Consider the following 21912-nt stretch of genomic DNA (forward strand, 5'->3'; position numbering starts at 1 on the left):
AATAGAATAACAAGTGTTTCAACTACTAAATTCTCTAATCTTTCCTCTCTTTCCTTTCTGAAACACCACTAATATGCAATAAGCACTCAGCAGTGATTTCAGTTCTGCATTATTGAAGCCAGAGATGCTGAATCACGCTATATGAAGAAGCAGATACTCCTCACTTTTACAACAGCACTAACTTGTGACAGAAGCTGCAGAATTGCTATAGCCACCGGTTTTGATGTTACAAGAGAAACTGCAAGGGCACGGATGGTGTCATTCCCTGTAGATGAAAAACTGGTGGGCCTTCATCTTAAATTCACATTGGTCTGATGGGTTAACAGACTGCTGTTCGAAGCCTTGCATTTGTCCCTCTCCTGATCTTTTCTTTTATTGTCTGAGTTAAAGGGAGATTTGCTTATTGGCATACCCCAGGCTCTTGAGTTTTATTCTGCTTTTCACATAATAAGTTCTTTGTTCGCAAAGAAATGTGATGACTATGGCTTTTGTTCCAAGATCCAGGCTGAGTTTTGGGCCATTAAGACTCTTTCCAATTGTACGATCTCGTTCCCTCAGGCTTTTTATGTAATGGGTGATAAAGGAGTTGGAAAGCAAATTTATTGCCTCTTTTTCTTAAAGGCTCTCCTTTTCATCCTTGACAGCGGTAAGAGGACCTTTACTGCTGATGCTATTGGGTTTCTCCTGAGTGTCTTATTCTTTGGTGTCATTAACAAGATAAGTTATCCTTTCCTAAATCTCCTACGCCTGTTCACTTTCAAGGGTCATGTTTTTGCATGGCTTCAGTGTTCATGTGCAGAAAGTTCCCACCGAGGTTATGGAAACTCTACAGACCATCTTGGATTAGGAGCACACTTATTTGTCACGGATCTTCAGCTATCTTCTCTGTGGGTATCAGATATTACAGACAGCCAAAAACTTACAGCGAGCAAAAAAGAACTGGAGCTGCTTCTATGTCATGTGATATTCCTCTTTCTTTTTCCCAGACTTCTGTGTCTCTGTTTTCAGTATGGAAACCCACCGTTGTGCCCAATATTCATATTCCCAGTGAGAATTATTTCTGATGACTTCGCAGTTTCATAATGACATTGAGCAATGGCTGACATCGCTTTGCACAGGCTGCAGCAATTTCTGTTTCCAGACTGTCTTTATTCTGCCTAAGTTAACAATGATACAGCAAATTTCTAATTCACTACCAACAGTGAATGAAAAAGATCAGTGTTTTAAAAGACTAGGGGGAAAAAAAATCAGGTTTTGACTTTCTAAGGACATTGCTACCTACCTGTGGCTACGGGGAGCATAATGACTATTGAAGGAGCAAACATATTCAGAGAAATGCCAAATCTGCACCCATTTTCCTATGCATTAGTCTAGCAATGAAGAATGATCCGTAGAGATAAAAAGCGAATATCTATGCTGCAGAAAGATTTCAACCTTTCCAACTCTAGGATGTTAAGTATAAAGTAAACAGATCTTCCACTTTATTTGTGGAAGGAAGAACTCTGCCTTGATTTAAAAAAAAAATAAAGGTCAACAGCCTTCATGTCTCATGAGGACTCAAGCTGAATGCAGCTGGATGCAGCTACTTCTGCCTGTGGGAGAGAGTTCTCACAACCGAATGCACCACGGGAATTCCTGCTCATTCCTGAAGCACCCAGGGATGGGGATGGCTGGAGACAACAACAACTACTTTGCAAAAGTCTTTTAAGTGCCAACAGTGATTAATCCCAATGTATTCGGGGGACAGGAATTCTCTTTTTGCTACACACCCCCAGCCCCCTTGCACGCAGGCCAAGGGTCTGCAGCCAGTCCCACCACACCAATGTCCCTTCACAGCAATAAAAGCACAGGGCTGCAAAAAGGTCCTTGAGAAGAAGGGTGGTGGGTGGATTCACCTCTCTGCACGTACACCAGTGGGCAAAATGAGACAAAACGGTTGGACTCGATGATATTAAAGGTCTTTTCCAACCTAAATGATTCTATGACTCCATGATTCTAAAACTTTTGCCTCCCCCTCTCCCTGGCATGGTTGAACAAGGGGTAGGGACAGATGATGGCTGCAGTTCAAAGCGGGTACGACACACCTGATGGTCTGGTTGTTTACTTCCATCTGCTGTCAGCAGAGTAATTAGACCATGCTCAATCAGCGCTTAGACACTCGCACATACATGGTGTAACTAAGGACAATACAGAAGCACTCAAGTCAAATAAAACTCCCTTTTTCCTCAGCCTTGATTCAGCCAAATGAAAACGCTCAATCTGAAATGCAGAAGTAAGCCTCCAATTTTCATCATTTGCTCTCCTTACAGGATGCAGCGTTCTAGTCACATCATGAAATCATTTTAAAATCACATTTTTTATTAACAAAAGCCACACAAATATTGCTTCTTGGTCACTGCAATTACGCAGAGGCCAACAAATGTAATGCCCTCACTTCTAAAATGCCACATTTCTGCAGGTACTGCATCTTATTAAGCATGTGATAGATTTTTTCTTTTAATATCTCATTACTTTAATAACAGCCTTCAGAAGGACCAAAGCAGCCTAGTTCAAGTGGATGGAAATACACAGACTGAGATTTTCAAAGTGGCCGATGGGAGTTAAGCATTTCTCTCCTAGTGCTCTCAGCACAGTCTGGATGCTTCCCCCTCTGGTGTACTTTTGGCACTCTTGTCTTTTACTAAGAATATGCTACAGCAGCAATGTTTAAAAGGATTTTCAGATCACACCACCAGCCTGCTATTTGGAATGCTGGGAGAAGACATAAGCAATGAAAAATGGGAAGTTATATCATGTTTGGAGATTGTCCTAAATCAGGGTCAATGGCAACAACAAAGCAAACACTGATGCTTGGCTTTATCATTAGCATACAAAACAGAAAAAATGAACAGATAAGCTGTCCTGTGAACAGTGATAAAAGGGCATTGCCAAACCCTTCCATATTTGTTTAATGTGTTATCACTGAAATCTCTTCTTTATATACCTGAATATACATTGTCTTCTCTCATTACATTTTTCCTCATTCAACTGAGCAACCTCCATCCCCAAGCTCATCCCTCTTCTGTGGCATGTCCCGCCCCCTCTCATGCTGCTGGAGCAGAAAATGAACAGAGCTTCATTTGTTCACCGGTGCCAGCAGCAGCAGCGATGTCAGCCCCGCAGGAGCAGCCACCCTGCCTCTGCGGCTATGGCTGAGGGGACACCTTGTGTTTTTGGGAGTCAGGCATCCCAAAGAGCTGCCGTTCCTCTGGGAGAACAGGGTTTGTGGAGGTCTCAAGTAAGCAATGATTATAAAAAAAAAAAAAAAAGGAAGAGAGATTCAAAACCGAGTATTTTAGAACGACGGCATATTCAGAGAGATTAAACAATTTGCTATGAAAAGAGAAAAGCATTTGAAATTAGGGCTTAAATGGCAATAGCAGGTTGTCTTAGGTAATCACCGGACAGCATAAGCTGAAGCCAGAGCATCTGCTTTCTTGCAGCTCCACTCAGGGCCTCCCATTCCTTTTTGTGTATATATGGATCATATATTGGATATATATATACACAAAATAATAGTTGTCTATACCAAGTTCTGCCTTCTCCCTTTCTTCCCATCACACACGGAATGAGAAAAACTTGCACGGGTGTAGGCTTCAATCCTTTGCTGTGCTCCAGGCATGCATGCAATACAATGACTTTCATTGGCTCTTAACTAAAAACAGGTAATTCAGCTTTCCTGCCCCTGCTCCTTCCAGAGCCTCATGCTTCTGCTAGCCCAGAGCCTTCTTCATTTCCAACTTAAAAGTACTCGCAGTCTGTTTACAGTCAGATGTTGCTACCTAGTTAGCTCTTGTTTGCGGGTAGGCTAACATCGTCCCTTATCTATGTACAGACAGCAAACTTATTCATGCTCTGCCGGTCTTTGCTGGGATACAGACATCAAGGTCCTTCAGTTTCTCCTTCTCAGACAGATAGGATGAAAAACAGAGAAACTAATATCTGGGGTTTCTTTCACCTCACCTTTTGAACAAGCTTGAACTGACCTGCCTTAAGTATGTGTGGCCAGAACTGTGCAAAGTATCCCAGGTGAAATCTCACTTGAGGCATGTATTATCTCAACTGGGAGACAGGTCATCAGATAAATCCTCTAAGATCTCCAATCTTCTCATCTTTATGTCATCCTCACATATTTCATATTCTTCTTTTTTTCCCCAGAGAACAGGAGCCCTTTATGGTAATACTTCAGGCTGCTTGCCAGTGCCTACGTAGGAAAACACCCATTCGTATTCGTTAGGAGATGACCCTGTTTTGATAAACTTAGAAATGTGCAATCTGAACTCTTGAGAGTGCTAGGCAAGCCAAAATGCTATCTGCTACTGAAGCTGTTATTTCACTAACTTGTTTATTCAGAATGCTTTCTCCTAGTTGCATGTTTTGATTCTTTCCATTACACCAGTCAGCTTGTTGCTTCCTTATTCTCCTCCACTCTTCTGCTTTATTTTTTTCTTCACTATCAGCCTCTGTAGATATGCTATCAGCAATTTTTGTAAGGAGGGGAGATTTTCAAAAAGAGTCTTAAGATCAATGTTGGCTCAGCACAAGTTTAATTTAGAACATGTGATGGGTCTGACTCAGACAGTGCTATTCATGCCATCTATCCCTGATTTGGAACAAGCCTACTAGTTTAGTTATGACCTGAAAATGTCTGAAGCCAAATTATATATAGCATTTTAAAAATATTTATAATGTTAAGAATGGTTCTAAGCATCTCCAAAGTCCCTGAAGATGAAATTGTGATGCACAGGTTCACAATGGGTACGTTTCTGTCTGAAGTCCACACTGAACATCTACCTCTCAACATCTGGACCACTCCGCACAATGCGTTCATGCCCATCTACAAATGTTGAGCTTGACATACTTCTCCCAGGTTTCCTCAAAGGATCGCCTTTGAAAGAATACACCAAAGAGCAGAAGTACTCTCTGATCCAAAAGAGGCTTTGCTGAGATTAGATTCTCTCAGCACTTCAACATCTTTATCTCTGACCTTGCAGGTAAGAAAACATCACTGGTCAGCTACAGCAATGAGACCTCTATGGCAGGATGAGCAGGCATGTGAGGAATGCCAGCAATGTTATTCTCGTCTGTGATCCAGAAATTGGCTTTAAGACTTAGTGAGAGTATAATCACCCTGACCTTCGTTTGCAACATCTTTAAAAAAAACCCATCAGTGAGGACAGCAGGCTTGTACCATGTGCCATCAGACACCAGCATGCAGGGAGAAAAATTTCACTGCTTCTCCTACACAGCATCGTGCTGAGCAGGAATTCAAAACAAGCCACTGTGGTGAGGACGAGAGGGAGCCACCGGTCACCGGCGGTGACAGGGCAGTCACAGCCACGTCTCACCAGCACTGCGACATGACTGCTCCTAGAGAAGTACCTGAACCAGACTGACCTGGAGGTGGCCCTGATGCGGTGGGATGTGAAAGGAGGAGTACAGATAGCTGGGCAGCACGTTCCCTGGCACCGCAGCTGCATGTCTGGAGGAACATGAAGAAGCAAGCACAGACCCTTTGCTAGATAAAAGTTTTGCAGCTTTACAGAACTAACATTCTCCACTTGAAGCCTGGCTGCCTCTTATGAGATAAATACCTGTGCGTGAGCTTAACTCAGGCCTAAATTTAAAGCCCACAAGCATCAAAAAGATTTCCAGTTAAGCATTTCTCTTGCTGAACTGGGCCCCTTTTTTGCAAGGGAGGAATCTGCCGGGGCGGGCAGTGGGAACCCTGCTGTCGTGATCACGGTGGGCTGCTTGCCTGCAAACAGCAATGGGACATGCTCTGGAGGCAGCCCCTGGCCAGACACAGAAAAGGAAAAGTATATTTAGGAGAGGACAGAAAGGAAGCAGATATTTGAAGATTACAGACAGGAGGGAAAAAAAAGCAGCAAATGGGTGGCAGGGTGACGAGGAGGAGGGTCAGGAGCTGTCCAGGGCCACAAACCACAGCAGTGCACGGCAGGCCCCAACCCAGGGCTGAAACCAACACATCCCCAGTTTTAAATAAACAAGTATAAACAAAAAGCAAAAAAAAAGACGGTAAAAGATGAGACTGATGATGCTTAATCCTTTTGGGTTCGGCTTGGCAAGCTGCACATGCCAGACTGTTAGTTATGGTGCTGCATCGGTGCACTGCCACGCAGGGCTTCAGTGGCAGGGAAAAAAAGCATTGAATTGTGCGCTGCTCCTGATTTTTATATCCTGTTTCCCTTTTTCTCAATGGGATGTTTTCTGTCTTTCACAAAGGAATCACAAAACAAAGGGATATACACAGAAGATTTGAGGTTAGAGAATCTTATCTGGCAAAAACAGAAAGAAGAAAAGCATATAGGTATTTGATGCTAAATGTCATGAGACTATAGAGGCACTATTCTTTACAGAGAGCAAATGAGAGATGCTCATGCTTGTAGTTGCCTTTGAAACCAACTCCCAGAAGCTGCAATAATAACCTCTTGCAAAACAGCTACTAATCCTTTTTTGTAACTGTTCCAAGCTGTCTGTGCATCCCTCACCCCTACACTACGTCAACAGCAAAGTGAAACAGTGCTTAGGGTCCCTAATGCTATAAGCATGTTAAGAGTAAAAAAATAAATAAATGTAAATATGCTTTGCTCTTCTGGCTGTAGACCTAACTACTTCCCTGTCCGGCCAATTTGCTTATTTCTTGCCATAGCACTCCATACCCAGAGTTACCAAGAGATAAGGCAAACTCATCTAGAAATCACTGTATTCATATCTAATGGGTTCAGGTGCTGCTAGTATTCTTATCTGCTCTTGAAAAAAGGTCAAGGATATTAATGACTCATGGTTTTTCCTCCATTTATTTCTACAGTTCAACACAGGTTACCCTTTATCGCAAGCTGGACAAGTATTGCTTTTTTTTCTTGGTACTGATCAAAGAGAACCCGATTGCCTTCTCGTTAAGCTAAATTTACACTAGCATGCCTACTTTGGCTACTTTAGACTTCCAGCAGGATAAGGGAGGGAAAAATATCTAGTTCATTATAAAGCAAGATATCAGTGATGAAATTATGGCCCCGCAGCTGCTTCATCTGTAAGCATCTCAGCCTTCCCAATGTGGTGAAAAGCTTTCATGACCCAAGACAGGCATTTGCTGGACATCGGGACTTCTGCGATATGCTGGTACTTCGAAGCCAAAGTTGTCAGGCTTTTTGCTTGCAGGCAGCTTCCCCTTTGACCTAAACCTCTCTCTCTTACCACTCATTTCCCCTTTCAAATCAGTGGATGCACACAGAATACAACAGGCTCCACATCTGCAGATTACTGCAAGCACGACCGAACCCTTGGAGCTCAAGTCACAAATATGCAACTTAACATGAGGTTTCCATGACGAAGTCCCGAGGCAATGATTGTGCCTTCGCTAGCTATTTTCTCCTCAGTGATGCAACCACCCACAATGCGGTAGGAGCTTGCAGCTGACAAAAAAGGCATGCCGTGATTTGGAATAGCTAGCCCACAACTATAGCAGCCTTTTCTGGACAGTGATTCAAAGCTCACCAACAGGTTAAGCGCACAATAAGAAAATGTCAAGCAGGCTACCTGCTGTGATTTCTCATAAATTTATTAAAGAGAGAAATGTTGGCCTCTGCACAGTATCAGCAGAAAAAAGCACACTACTTATACCTAAGATCCAGAAGGCATTGCTGACGAAAGCTCTTCCCAAGACTATTACAATGCTGGAGCATGTCCTAACCAGTAGACCGTTGACTGCATCTCAGAAAGCTCATATAAGAACAAGACGGTGAATGCTGAAAGGTCGTCATGCTTTCATGCTTTGAAATAAAACACTCTGAAGCAAAATGACTGCCCACAAGTATATAAAGAACAGCGGTGCAGTGATCAGGAGCGCTCTCAAGGTGACATTTTGAGAAGATGAAATCCATGTACAAAACCATTGATTCAAAAATAAAACAGCATTTGCACATGCAACCATCATAATAGCATGTAACCAGAGGTGGCTCAAACTGTAAGGGACACATCAGGTGCACGTGCAATTAGCTAAGTAGTCCCACACACCCCTCTTGTCCTTATCTCCTTAACCATTTTGCCTTGTGTATAAGCCAGCAAGTAATCAAGACAGTACTTTAGCACCACTCAGTGTATAATTCTCCTATAAAGGCAGGCTCCTGCTCACAACATACTATGTACACGTGCATGTGTGCATCTTTTGTATTAGAGAAGCACTTGAAAATTGTATTTACCTGTGGCAAACAGAAAGCTTTTTGTGGATGACTACCTTTGACGTCTTAAGGATCTAGAAAATGTTTTGTGGTTTGGACTTCCTCTCTCTTTTAAAGCAAGTGCTTAAGATTGCAAAATCATTATGCCCCAACATAAACACAGGGGAAGCTGACAGTGCTGTCATACTAAATTTGGAGCCCCACATTACCAGTTGTTTTGTACTACTTAAGTGCAGAGAAAAACGATCAGAGTTGTCCCCGTGACTGTACAAAACCAAGGACAACTGGGGTTATTCTGACAGGATTCAAAAAACTATGAGCAAGAGAGGGCAAAAATTAAAATTTAATGAAGAATATGATCCAAATACTCAGATTGGAAGATGTATTCTCCATTGCCTGTGAGGCAGCCCATAGGCTGTGCAAATGGGGGAGACCAGCTGCCCTTCCAAATACATCATCTGCGGTACGTTCACTTCCGCCAGGTAGAGTCGGTGGCTGGTTTGAACTCACTTCCATAGCTGACCTCTTGGGCTCAGGGGATTGCAAATAATCCTAGCGTTCAAAGTCATCTCCAAAACGCCATAGTAGGGGAGGAAGTGGGATGGACTGATGGAGTAAGTTACAAGAGCTAATAACAGGATGAGGGCAAAATGGATGGGCTCCCTGGTAGCAATTAGGGTGAGGAGCTGCACTGCAGGCTCCAGCCTGGTGACAAAGCCACGTGGACATCTGCGTAACTAAACCGCTCCAGCACCCATGGGACAACCAAGCAAATCAAAGGATCTGCAGAACCAAACTGGTAAGATGGTAAGGGTGCAGGGCAGGGTGTGCACTTTATGGCATCGCAGGACCTGAAACATCCCCTGTGCTCGCCGAGTCTCATCTCACAGCAGCTATGCCTTTAAAAACCTCAGCAAGCCTCCAGTTTAAAAGCAGAGTTAAGATCTCCCTTACTTCCACGCTGAGGACATCTCAACACTTCACTTCTCTCATACTGGAAAGGTCCTGGTATTTTGATAGGCTCATATCATTTGGGTCTTTCCTCCTTAGCTCTGCTGGGGAGACCGCAGCGCTACATTCCTAAAACGAGCAAGACAGGGGTTCCACAGTCAATACTTTCATTAGCTAGGTAACTCGGGTTTCTCTCCCTAGCAAGTGCTCTCTGTACACTGTACCTGGGAGGCGTCATGTGAAAAACAGAAAGCTATACGACAAGTGCTTAATACCAGAAATTCTACACCTCTGAGTTGCAGGTTTTGTATATTTTATATTAGTATGTACAATTTAATAGGAAGAGGCCATGCTAACAGCCCATAACTACATTACCCTTCCAGACTGTCTTTGAGGAGTATATAGTTCCCAAGCTGCTAGTCTCCCTCACCAGAAGATGTGGTCTTCAGGTCTGACCCACCACATACAGCACTTTACACTGATTACAACACTATTTGCTTTCAGTGACTCACTGAATTTGAGCCTACGTAAAACGCCACCACCACCTAATGCCATCTAAAGCACAGCACTCTTCATGCCAACGCATTTTAGAAGGCAGTAATGTGCAAATTCCTGCTTTTTACTTGGAAAATCATCTGAAAACCTTTTCAGTCTAAATTGGGTTTAACTGCCCCGATCTCCCTCATTGCTCCTGGCCAAGTTCTCCTCCATAGCAGTGACCTAGCTAACCCTGTTTCCTCTCCTTCATGACCACACTGCAGCTCATATAACTGCAGACAGTTATCAAATTCCCTTTTTTGTCCAAGCTATAAATGCTTAATTTCTAAAATCTTTCATCTTATGTAACTGACATTTTTTTCCCCTCTCACCAGAACCAAAAATGTGAAGTGTCTTCCTGGCCAGTAATGCTGCTAACTATTCATTTTCTTCTCAAATAGGCTAAATGCTTTTTAATTGATAAGATGCTGACAGAGGAAATGGTAACGATGGACTTGTGCAAGAGTCTGTCTTTCATCTGCAGGACGGCAGATTTGAGATCAAAGGCTGCCAAGTTCTTGGAGCACGTTGGTATGCTGTAGCAAGGAAAGTCTTCGCAACGGGGAGGGAGCTGCTGGAGGTGGATCACAGCTACCTCACCTTAGCTGGGCATGGCTGCGGGAACAGCAGCCGCTGCTCACCGACAGAGAGGTTCTACGAAGAAGATACTGGTCACCGATACGCAGCAGAATCTAAGAAGGGTAACATGGTGTGGGTAGGAAGTGAACAGGAAAAAGAATCTAACAAAATCTAAATATAAATCCTGCATTTGCAGGGAAGGAAAAGTCAAATACTGTCATTTAAAAAAACCAAAACAACAGGGCAAGAACAGTGGGTGCAGTGTGGTCGCACCCCTTATACCTACACACGCTGACCATCTGGCTCAATGAAGGAAAACCAACAGTCCCAGCTGGCATGCATCAACACTTTCTTCGGCCAGAGCAGGTCAAAGCCACAGAGATCTAAGGCCAGTACACGAAAGTTCAGGTATGGCCTGCATCTGACTTCATTCACTAATTTAAGTATGAAACACAGGTAAGAAGCTAAGAACACCATTTCTTTGCCAAAAGCCCTTCAAATGTATTTGTCAGCAAATGTACGAGCGTGTGCTTTGGTGTGGTGAGCCCCACAGAACCCTGTACCTTAGGGAATATTTACAGGGAGTTGGGGACAGGCAACTAAAAAAAAAATGTAAACACACAAATACACTCTCCAGCTTGTATAGATGTGAATCTTCTCAGCATCGCCACTGGAAAATTTTCTGGGCTCCAAAAACTGAAAAAGGTTGGAAACGATTGCCTTAGCAATCCAACAGCAATGCAAAAAAGCTATGTGAAACAAATAACTTGAAAATCAGTTGTGTCTTGTAGTTTATTTGTTTCCCATGCTAAAAGCTGAACTCTTGCTGAACCACTACATCAGTAAAGCAAACTGGGCATGCTGGGCAACAGTGACCACCCTTTCTCCAACAGTGACACTCCTGCCACATCAGAAACAGTGAATTTTTTGCATCATCTTGGGGAAAATAATGAAATTGGCACTTGAGATTTCACACCATTGTAGTACTTATTTTTTAACAAGCTGCTCTCAACTCTCCAGTATTTTTCCTTTATCCTTTTCTAGAATGCTCTTGAAAAGGGTATGGAAATCACCTGTGGTTTTGCAAATAACAATGCTGTAATTCAGCCTTCTTTGGAACCAAACACATGTTTATACCTGGAATTATTCTTAGTTAATGTTTCATGCAAGCACTTTTATTCTGCGCTACATCAGAAAGGAACTAATCAAGAAAAACTGCATATGCAGACAATCTCTAAAGCAAGGTAGCAAAGTTCTGTGGAAAACCTGAAGAGAAGTGATACCATAGAGGAGACAGAAGTTAGAGAACTGCAGAGCTTTGCTGTTTCAGACACTGAAGTTCATGGGTCATTTAGGTCTCTTGTTCTTATGACAGTTCTTTTTCAATTCTCCAGGTAATGGTTATCTGAAAAGGCAGCGGCAGTGTCTAAACCCATAGCTACAGCTATATCATGTCAGTAGAAAATCAAGCAAGCAGAAGGAAGAGTAATCTGATGATCTAATTGCATGTTAACACTCCTGCTTCCCTCTCCCCAAAATCCGCAGGTTTCCAAGTACAAGTAGGATGAGGTACCAATAAGTAGTTAGAATAGCTTGTTAAAATCTGTCATTACAAATTTTCCATAATTTTTTTTAAGAAACACATGTTCTGATATGCCATTTAAACTGGAATTGAGCTCAGCAGTAATATATGTGTTATTTAAAAACATCACAGATTTCCGAAAGTAGCTACAAAGCAAAATCTGTTTGGAATTGCTCAGTTTTATGCACGGAGGTTTCTGCATGAGCTGGCAGATATATTTAAATTTTCTATTTATACAGCAACTTACATCCATGTTTTACAAACATGAAGGAATAAACTTTGTAACTGCCTTGTGAAACACATCACTATTTTAGAACTGACAATATCCACACAGAGAGATAAATGTCTTGTCTAGGATCAAGATAGGAAGTCAATTAATAGCTAGAATCTGCACTTTTAGAGCTGGAGCCTTGCATAATGCCTTCTTTGCATATAAAAAGTCACTTATCTTCAAACAGTCATAAGATTGGTCATGTCATATAAGCCTTTGTATACAACCAAGTTCTCCACGCAGCAGCAAAATGAGCAAAGATTAAAAAGAAATCAGTTCAGACCAAATCAAATGTGAAGAGAAATCAGCTTTCTTGGTTTTGTGAAAATGCAGCCAATAGAAATAAACAAGAAAACCCCTGAAACAAATCAAATGGTCAGTACAACTCAACCCCCCCTCAAAGCTTTACTTTGGGGGTTTCTCTCCAAGACACAGAATACGGCGGTTCAAACCCCTTTCAAAATTTCAATTTTGAACACGTTTTAAAATTAGGCTCAGGGTATTTTCATCTCTCCTTCCTGATGCTGTCTTATTCTACTAGATTTTCACTGGCATAGGGAGGAGAACCCAATTCCCCTATCCTTCAAACAAGCACCAGAAGTTCTTGGCTACCACAAGACCCTTTTGCAGTGAATATCCAGTGATACTATGACTGGAGCATCTCCAGAGAGAGCCCTCCACCCTGGACACTGGGGCTCAGGACTGCTCGGCAAAGTGGTAGATAGTCCTGATCTCCCAATGCATTGGTTATTCTTCTGGTAGGGAGAATAGTTTCCACCCCACAGACCTAAAAATTTTATTTTCAAACAACCTACTGGACAAATATCACCTCAACTCACAGTTCTGAAGTGAATTAAACTACTTCACAAAAAAATAAGTGGCTGGTTGGTGCTGCACGGGGTTGCTTCTCCCTTCCTCCTTCCATCCCTTCTTGGAAATGGGCTGTCTCCACAGTCGTATAGCTAGCCAACAACTTCAGGCATGCTAAATGGGCATCATCAAGTACGAAACCTGCCAGTTCTTAACGGTGAAGCGTAAGAAAGTTCAGAGAAGTCCTTACAGCCATGGGGGTGGGAGGCAATGGGAGTGGCAACTGGAGGAGTTTGTGAAGGAGGGAGACGTTAGGATGAAAAAAAGAAGGTACTGACAAATGAGGCATAGCACAGATTGATTATATATCTTACACTATGGCAACATGGAGCGCTGCAGGGAATGGACTCCTCACTTTGTAGGTTCATTCACGTAATTTCTTGTACCATCTGAAATCTTCAGTGGCTTCCCAGCTCTTCCTAACCTGTTCATTTTGTACCTCATGTGCTATAAAATACAAACACATATTGGTTTAGCTGCCGGGAGTATGTGTCTTTGTTACCTTTAAGAACATTAACGCATTGCTGAGATTTGGCTTTTATCTGCAAATGTTTTATGAGATCTTTGCCTTCTTCCCAGATCTCAGTGTGCACTGCCTGCTGTGAAACTCCAGCAAATGCTCTGCCTGACTGGTGAATGCAATGCCTGCTATCTAATGCCCACAGCAACTAATGTAGACATTTAAGTCTAATTAATCACTTGTGTAGTCTCGAGAATTGTCCGTGTGGTCTACAGGCCACTTTTAGCACTGGCTTGAAAACCCCCAGTGCTCGGCAGATGACTATTTAGGAGTCAAGGCTGTAGGGCTCAGGTTGGCATGCAAAACAAGTAAAGCTGCGCTCCTTAGAAAAAGAAGTCCCTGGAGTCAGTACTGAGGTATAAATCCTGAAAATTACTACTTCAGGTGTGTGTGGTTCAGTTTTCAGCCCTTCATATAAGGTCTCACTTGGATTTTCTCACTCCGAACAGGGAAGTTAGATGCATTTCACCATTCTTGCCCAGCCGCTTCCCTGACTGTTTGCCTTGTGAATCCTACAGGAGAAATGAATTCCTTCAAAATATTACCACTGAAACTTAGAAAAAAATAATAAAAATCTGTTGATAGCATACTCTGTAGACGTTTGCTTCTTCAACACAATTTCATCTAAATTTAATTTAAAATGCTGTACAGTTCACATCATTAATTTAAAACAAATAGGGCACTTCCATCAATATACCATACTAATAATGTGGTTGCGGTAATAACATACAGTCATGGTCTACACTAATTATAAGACTTTGTCAGCTTTCTTGTTTATATGGTACTAAAGTCCTACACGATTTAAATGAGTCCCTGACCTCTCACAACAGCAATAACAGGAGTACTTTGCACTCATACAGCACCTTTCATCTCGGAGCGCTTCTGACACATGAATTTTCATTACATCCCTGTGAGACACAGGTAGGCGTCTAGGCACACTTCAAAGGCAGGGGAACTGTGCCACGGAAAGGTTATGCAACTTGGCCCAAATCCCCGGGGAACAGCTGGGAATGTGAACTCTCCCATTGCTTGTTCTGAACGTCCAGACAATAACACTTACCCAAAAAATGAGCTTCATAAAGCATTAATCAAAATGTTTAACCCCCTACTAAGTTTGCAAATGGCATGGGCAGACGATAAGCTCACTAATTCTTTTTGATACATTATTCATGACTTGTTCTCCTTTTCTGGCAACACTTTTTTTCCTTAAGAAAAACAAAACCAAAACCCATTCAAATACAAGAAAAAAAAAGTTTGTTTTTCAAGCAATTATTGCAAAATAATTTGGAATCCAAAACATTTAGCACCTCCTTTACTGCTCGCCTGTTTGATCCCAACCACTACACTGCACCGGACCTCTGGCAATTTCTTGGCAGGACGGGAGCACCCGAGTGACCTCAGGAGAAAGCGGCAGCAGGACTCTGCTTGCTCCGTTTTAGTTTCCAAGGACCTGCGAGCCGCTGAACAACATTATGTCTGCATACCAGTTATGCTGGCAAATAAAACTGCCCAACCAACAGCTAGTGACAGCAATTGAAACTAATGATTCAGGGGCTGGCCATATGATAGCTAGAAAGGAAAAAAAAAACCCCTCTCCTACTGTTCCCGCTGACAATTAAGGGACTATTGCAGACAGGCCTCGAGTTCAAAATATTACTCTCTTCTTGGCCTTTGCTACCCCGTGAGCAGCGGACAGAGTTACCAGCCACATCTGCAAATTGTATTTAATGCTGCCTTAAGGCTGACTGTGCTGCTGAGAAAGTTAGTGAACTAATGCGCACATCAGTTTTCCCCCTTTATAATAAGGCTAATGCAAATGTACGCTTACATTACAAATCGTACCACCACAATAAATGTGAGCAGCTCTGAAATTGTGTCAAAAGGAAAACTGATGTGGGTGGTGACAGATTTCTGAGCGCACAGAGTAAAGGTGCTATGGTATTGTCTGAGGTTGTGCTGCGCTCCATCGCACGGGAGCTGGTTTTTTTTTTTTTTTTATGACAGGACAAGGGGTAATGGGTTTAAGCTGAAGGAGGGTCGATTTAGATTAGATGTTAGAAAGAAATTCTTTACTGTGAGAGTGGTGAGGCACTGGAACAGGTTGCCCAGAGAGGCTGTGGAGGCCCCCTCCCTGGAAGTGTTCAAGGCCAGGTCGGATGGGGCTTTGGGCAACCTGGTCTAGTGGAGGGTGTCCCTGCCCATGGCAGGGGGGTTGGAACTAGATGATCTTTAAGGTCCCTTCCAACCCAAACCATTCTGTGATTCTATGATTCTATGATTTATTTCCAAGCAAGTATATCCAACAACATTTTTCATGGGAGCTGGCATTTTTAATGCAAACTCTACTCTCCAACAGCTGAGCTCTAAATAAAACACTAATTATTCTGACTCTCAAGATAAGATGTTGAGAGTTGAATGCTCTCACCAGCAGAATGAAAGGGAGAATTTCTCTCCTGGTGTTAAGTGTTAAGCTCTTGGGATGAAAATGCTCTGTTGTGTGTATTTGTGTGTGTGTGCATATACCTAGAGAAAAATAAATAAATAGATGCATGCACACGCATGCACTCACACACATATATTTGTGTGAAGAAAGAATGTTGAGTCAAAATATTTGGGATTATTTTCCCAAAGGCCTTACTCTAAGAAGAAAATTTCATAAAAGCTATGTAGTACTGTAAATAAATTGTAAGGGAAATGGGTTGCAGAAGGAAATCATGGAAATAGGTTAAAATGGTTTATTTCTCTAATGTTCTAGCATCAGGACTACCTTTTTAGTGGGGAAAAAAAATTCAGATACTTGTCTAAGAAGATTTTATGAGGTGAACAGCTGAGGTTAGCTGACTAGATTGGAATAACTCTGTGATACAGCCTTGTCCTAAAAGCGTTACTGGATTAGGGTCCAAGGGTCAACAGGAGGCTTTTCACTGGCTGTAGCGGTTCTGGAAGTGAGTGCAGAAGCTGAGCTTGTCAGTTCTTATGAGCATTGCTCCAGCATTTCTTACTTCATACATACTAAGCAGACTTGTCATAGCAAACACCTCATATGGGGCAACGGTGACAGTCATAAACTCTGTTCTGCAAATATTGTCTAGCCTTACTGTAAATTTCCCTTAAACTAGCAAGAAATCTAGAGACAGCCACATACCAAGGATCTGGCAATTTCCTAGTGATGTTTGCTATTGAATAAAACCATTCAACACCCAGAAAAGCCTCTCAAGGTAAAAAAACAAAAAAAAAGTGAGATTCTCTTTGTTTCTCAGTTTTCAGCCTCAAGTACCTAATAGTATTAGGTTTTGTTAAAAAGGCTCTGCTTTGAACACTCTGCTTCGAAATACTCTTCCTGCTTGAAAGAGCAACGTATGAATAAGACGCATCAAAAGGGTTTATGACTGACAGCATTTCTTAAACATGTCTTCTTCCCCGGTCAGGCAAGGTCCATTCTCTTCCTAGTTTTTTACAGTCCTCTCTTACTTCTGACCTATAGTTCTCCTGTCTCTTTTCCAGTGTTGTCCAGAGCTGGTAACATTACTTCATGCAAATTTTACTTCCTTTATCATTCTTAGAAATCTTTTTTATCTGCAGCATACATTCACAGAAGGAGGTACGGCAGCCTTTTCAGAGCTATCTGTTGGCACACCCATTCTTCTACATTGCTTCCATTCAGTCCTGTTATTAAAATTATTACAATTTTGGAGAGCAGAAAGGTGACTGGCTCAGCAAGTCAATACATTTTCAGCAACACAAGTCCAACAATAATGCCTACAAGTGTAAAAAATAACTTCCTATATTATATACAGGAAAATAAAATCTCTGTCCTTTTGTCTGTAAGAGGATCTTTTCGGACTTGGAGTAACTTTGTCCCTGCCTTGGTTTCCTGATTTCAATGTAGGTAAGCCTCCCAAGTAGGCTGGTACAAAAAGCATCTTTCAGGTTCCCCCTCCCGAGCTGGGGTTTTCTGCAGGAGTCTCCCTGCTCACTAGATTTCTCCCTTTTCATTAAGCACCTCCCCAGGCTGCCCTCTGAGACAGGGGATAACCCCAACTCTCCTGGAGGGCCAATCCTATGACTTGTTTATCAAATAAAACACATTTTCCGAGATATTTTGTCCCTAACGCTGTCAAAGGTGGTTTGATAAGTGCTTACATGTATCACCCACGTGTTAACATCCCTCCCATGTCACTGGTACGAGGCCAGACAGAAGGCCTCTCACTTATAAAATTGTAGTGTTTTGTTTGCTAATTTTTGAAATCCTAGTCCAGAGCACACTGAAGTCCAGGGGAAGCTTTTTATGGGCTGACGTGGATTTTGAATCAAGCTGACCTTGTATGAAGCAAACTGTATACACGCACCTGTCATACTCAGTTTGCTTTCAATTTAACTTCTGTACGTTATTAATCTGACACAGTTATTAGCATTTAAATCACCTTTTCCCTTGTCATTTCTATCTTTAGTTTTCCCTTTTTCCCCTCCTGAGTATGATTTATAGAAGACTGACTTAGCAGGAAAGTATGTAGTTGTTAGACAAGGATGGAATTTCATTTTTTAGTATCACAGCTCATTTAAATTTCAAGGACTAGGAAGCAAAACACGATTAAGACAGCCATGACAAACATACGATTAGTGTTAGCTATTTTTTCCCACTGCAATATTTTTCCTTTCATTTTCTTCTTTACAAACAGGTGAAAGCACCCACTAATTTTCTGGTATCTTTACTCAAGAAGCATGAGAGCAAGTGCCTATTCTGCTTAGAAAACAAGAGCTTCTCAGCAAAACGGAGTGACTTAGGACAAAGATAAAAGCTATTTGAGTTGCAATACTTAGTGTGGCTGCCCAGTTTAACACTTGTGAGCAAGTATTAGTGTATACCGTCCTACTAAAAATGAACGACAGGCCCTATATGGTGCAGCCTGACACAAAACCATAGCCTTACCTGTCATAAATACTGAAACGAGAGCAGAGGTTTCCCCACACCACAGTGCTGTGGCAAACCAGCACCCTGCGTGGAAAGCTCGGGCGAAGGAGGAGTGGGTACCTCAAGCACAAAACACGGCTTTAGTGCAAACGCAGCAAGCGGGGATTAGGAGGATGAAGCAGGAGGGCTGCGTGTAAGGGAGACTGAGGGCGAGTCAGGGGACACCGCGGCGTTTTCTCAGTGCCCAGGGCAGGGGACAGCCTTAGGTCACCAACACCGCCAGGGAATTTCAGCAGGGCTATAGTGCACAGATGCGTTCACGGCTGAAGTATGGTGCCAGCAGCTCCTCCCGCTGTGCTCCCATCTTTCCAGGCTTCTGCCCTGTGGCCATCACCGCGGACTCCCGGCTCACAAAACACCGGCGGGGGAAGGGGCGCAGCTAGAGGCTCACCTGCCCGGAGCCGCGCCGGGAAGCCGCCCCCTCACCGAGGGGATGCGGAGCGGCTCCCCGCCGGGCTGCCGCCCTTTTCCCGGGATGCCGCGGCGGAGGCTGCCGGCGGTGGGGCAGGGGGGGGGCCGCGCCGCTGCGGCAGCGGTAGCGGCAGCACCGCGGGGCGGGGGGGGACGACGGACCGGCGCCCCTCGGCAGCGGCCGGTGGGGGCAGCCGGCGGCAGCCGGGCCTCCCTCCCCGCGCCGCGCTCCAGCACGCCGGGTCCCCGGGCTGAGCCGGCCGCCGCCGCCGGGCTTGCTGTCTCCGCCGCCGAGCTGCGCTGCACTGCGCTAGGGGCTGCTGCACCTGAGCAGCCGTGTCAGCGGGGGAAATAAACCCCAAACCAGCCCCCGGCGAAGGCATTATGTAATGTCAGATTATATAATCCTAAAATACAAGAGGAAAAAAACAAAACAAAACAAAACCACTCAAAACCCGCCGTCCTTCCCCGCGCAGCTACCGGGGTGCGGAGCAGCCCGTGCGCTCGGGCCGCCGCCGGGGCATGCACGGCGGCACCGGCCGCCCGCCGCACCCAACGGCGCAGGGGCCGCCGTCCCCGCCCGTCGCGATGCGCCGAGGGAGGACGGCGGGGCCCGGCACGGCCCGGCACAGCTCGGCCCGCCTCCCCTTCCCTTCCCGCGAAGGCGCCGAGCCCCGCCGTCACGGCCCTGCGGGAGGTCGGGTGGGCGAGGGTCGCCCCCGGGGGAGGCGCTGCCTTACCTGCTCCCCGAAGTCGATGGCGATGTTGGTGATGCCGAGAGGGACCAGGAACCGGATCAGGGGCCAGTAGTTAGTGAGCGCTGGAAATTTCACCATACTCCCAGCTGTGCGGTGACCCCCAGCGCATCTGCCGCGGCAGGAGACGGCGCGGGAGGACGGCGGGGGGGAAGGATGAAAGGGCAAAGGAGGAGGGTGCGTGCGTGTCCCTGTGCGTGTGCCGAGCGGAGAGGGGGGGATAAGGGTGAGGGAGAGGAGCAGCGGAGCCCCCTAAAAATAAAGCAGCTGGGGGAGCGGGCGGGGGCCGGTCCCTCCCTGCCCGGCGCGGCTCGGCCCTGGCGGGTGCTGGCTGGGCGGCGGGGCGCGCTGTGCTGCCGCCTTAGCAGGAGACCCGAGAGATCAAGTCCATCCCCGCCGCCCTCCTCCCACACAACAATGATCTGCCGCCGCCGCCGCTGCCGGAAAAAAAAAGAGGAGGGACACCGCCGCCAGCCACTCGTGCGGGCAGCGCTGCCATCCTCGGGGCGCGGGGGCCAGGGGAAGGGCCAGGCCGGGGCCTCCCCCCCCCCGCCTGACGCTCGCCGGCGGCGGGGCGACGGCTGCGGCGCCGCGCAGGAAAACGCCGCCCTCCTCCCCGCCGCCGCTGCCGCGGGGCCGGCGCAGGCCGCGGGCCGCGGTGCGGGGCCGAGCGCCGCCGCCGCCGGAGGTCCCTATGCGGGTCGGCGAGGCGCGGTGAGGCTGCGGCGGCGGTGCGAGGCCGGCGGCGGTGCGGCGGGGCCCCGCTGCTGGGCGCCGCTCCCCGGCGCGGGCTGCCGGAGCACGTGGGTTTGACACACGCTCGGCAGACGGGCCGGCTGGCGGCGGCGGCGGGGGAAAGAGCGGCACCGAGCGGCTCCTCCTGACGCCGGAGCGGCCGCGCTGCGCCCCCCGCCAGTGGCAGCGGCGGCGAGGCCGAGGGGCAGCGGCCGGGCCGGGCCGGGCACCTGTCCGAAATCCCCCACCCTGCCGCTGGGTCTCTCTGGGCGCAGTGGGGATCCCCCCGTCTGCGTGGTCCTCGCCCTCCTCTTGCGTCCGGGGGCAGAGGAGGGCTTTTCCAGGGCTTCGGGCCTCGTGCAGGGACACTTGGGGAAGTGCAGGGAAGGTGGGGGTCCTTAAGGAGCCTCCCTGACGAACAGAGAGGCTCTGTCAGCGTAAAAGGGGTGGGGGAAAGAAGACAAAGCGAACCCCTTCTGAACGCCTTGCGGAAGTTTCTCAACATTTTCAAACTCACAGGGATTGCGGGGTTTCGTTGTAATGGAGTTTCTCTGGGGCATTTAGGTTTGTGGTGTCACCTTCACCTTGCCACCTTCAAGGAGGGTTGGCAAATATTTCGGGAAGGTGTAATCCCTGTAAGGAATCAAATGTCTGTATCTGATCCTCACGGTGGTGAGTGGCCAGTGGAGGAAGTGGTGGACAGCCTTCCTCGCCCAAAAACTCCTGTACTAAAGTGCTCCTGTAACCAAGAGCCATTCCACATATTTTGGAGAGTCAACAGGAGGTGAGCTCTGAAAATCCGTGACAGGCAGATGACAGGCTGTGGGGTGGGGTTGGAGTGGGACAGTCCCCGGTTCCTGGGGTGACTTGGCAAAGTCAGCCTCAGCTGTCGCTGGAGGTTTTTTCCCTCCTACAGCTGGAGTTTGTCTCACCTAGCAGCCCTTATGTTGGTACAGACTTCCTCGTAGGTTCACAGGAGGAAACTGAAACTGCTTATGAGAGATATGACAGTGCGAACCTGCCTTTGCCCTGTACATCACTTGAAAGGCCACAGGCATGGTGTCCTGGGGATGATGGAGCAGTGCAAAGCAGGAGAGGACAATACACTGAGAAGAGGGGAGCAGGAGTTGTTTCTGATTGTGTCTTTGAATTAACAGCACCAAATCTTCATCATCCTAAGGAAGATCATCTTCCCTTGGCAAACCATACGCTTCTGAAGTGGAGATCCAGAGCTCAGGGCACTAGCACAACTCATCAGTGTGAATGCTGTCTGGTTATCTATCAGGCTGGTGCTGGAAAGCACGAAGTGTCTCGTTTTCCAAAGAAAACTGAATGGGAAGGTCTGCTGTAGGTATGCATCTAATCATCTCCAGATGGACCAGTGGTTGGTCCATCAGACAGCTTCAAACCACGTCCATGATGAGGAACATTCAGTCTCCAACCAACCATACTGCAGTTGGACTGAAATAGAAACTCTCATGTAGATGCA

General features: G+C 45.7%; 1 protein-coding gene across 2 annotated transcripts in view; it reads right to left on the reverse strand.

Annotated features, from left to right (window-relative positions):
* The window catches only part of ANKH (ANKH inorganic pyrophosphate transport regulator), a 110898-nt gene extending 91092 nt beyond the window's left edge, over positions 1-19806 (reverse strand). For both annotated transcript variants that reach the window (XR_008575836.1, XM_054816354.1), the window contains exon 1: positions 19674-19806. Coding sequence is in view for 1 of the 2 variants with exons in the window: in XM_054816354.1 (XP_054672329.1) it covers positions 19674-19769 (96 nt within the window). In the remaining variant the exon portion in view is untranslated. The remainder of the gene's footprint in view (positions 1-19673) is intronic.
* Positions 19807-21912: the final 2106 nt, after the last annotated feature.

The sequence above is a fragment of the Grus americana genome, chromosome 2 (genome assembly GCF_028858705.1).
Source record: "Grus americana isolate bGruAme1 chromosome 2, bGruAme1.mat, whole genome shotgun sequence".
NCBI lineage: Eukaryota > Metazoa > Chordata > Aves > Gruiformes > Gruidae > Grus > Grus americana.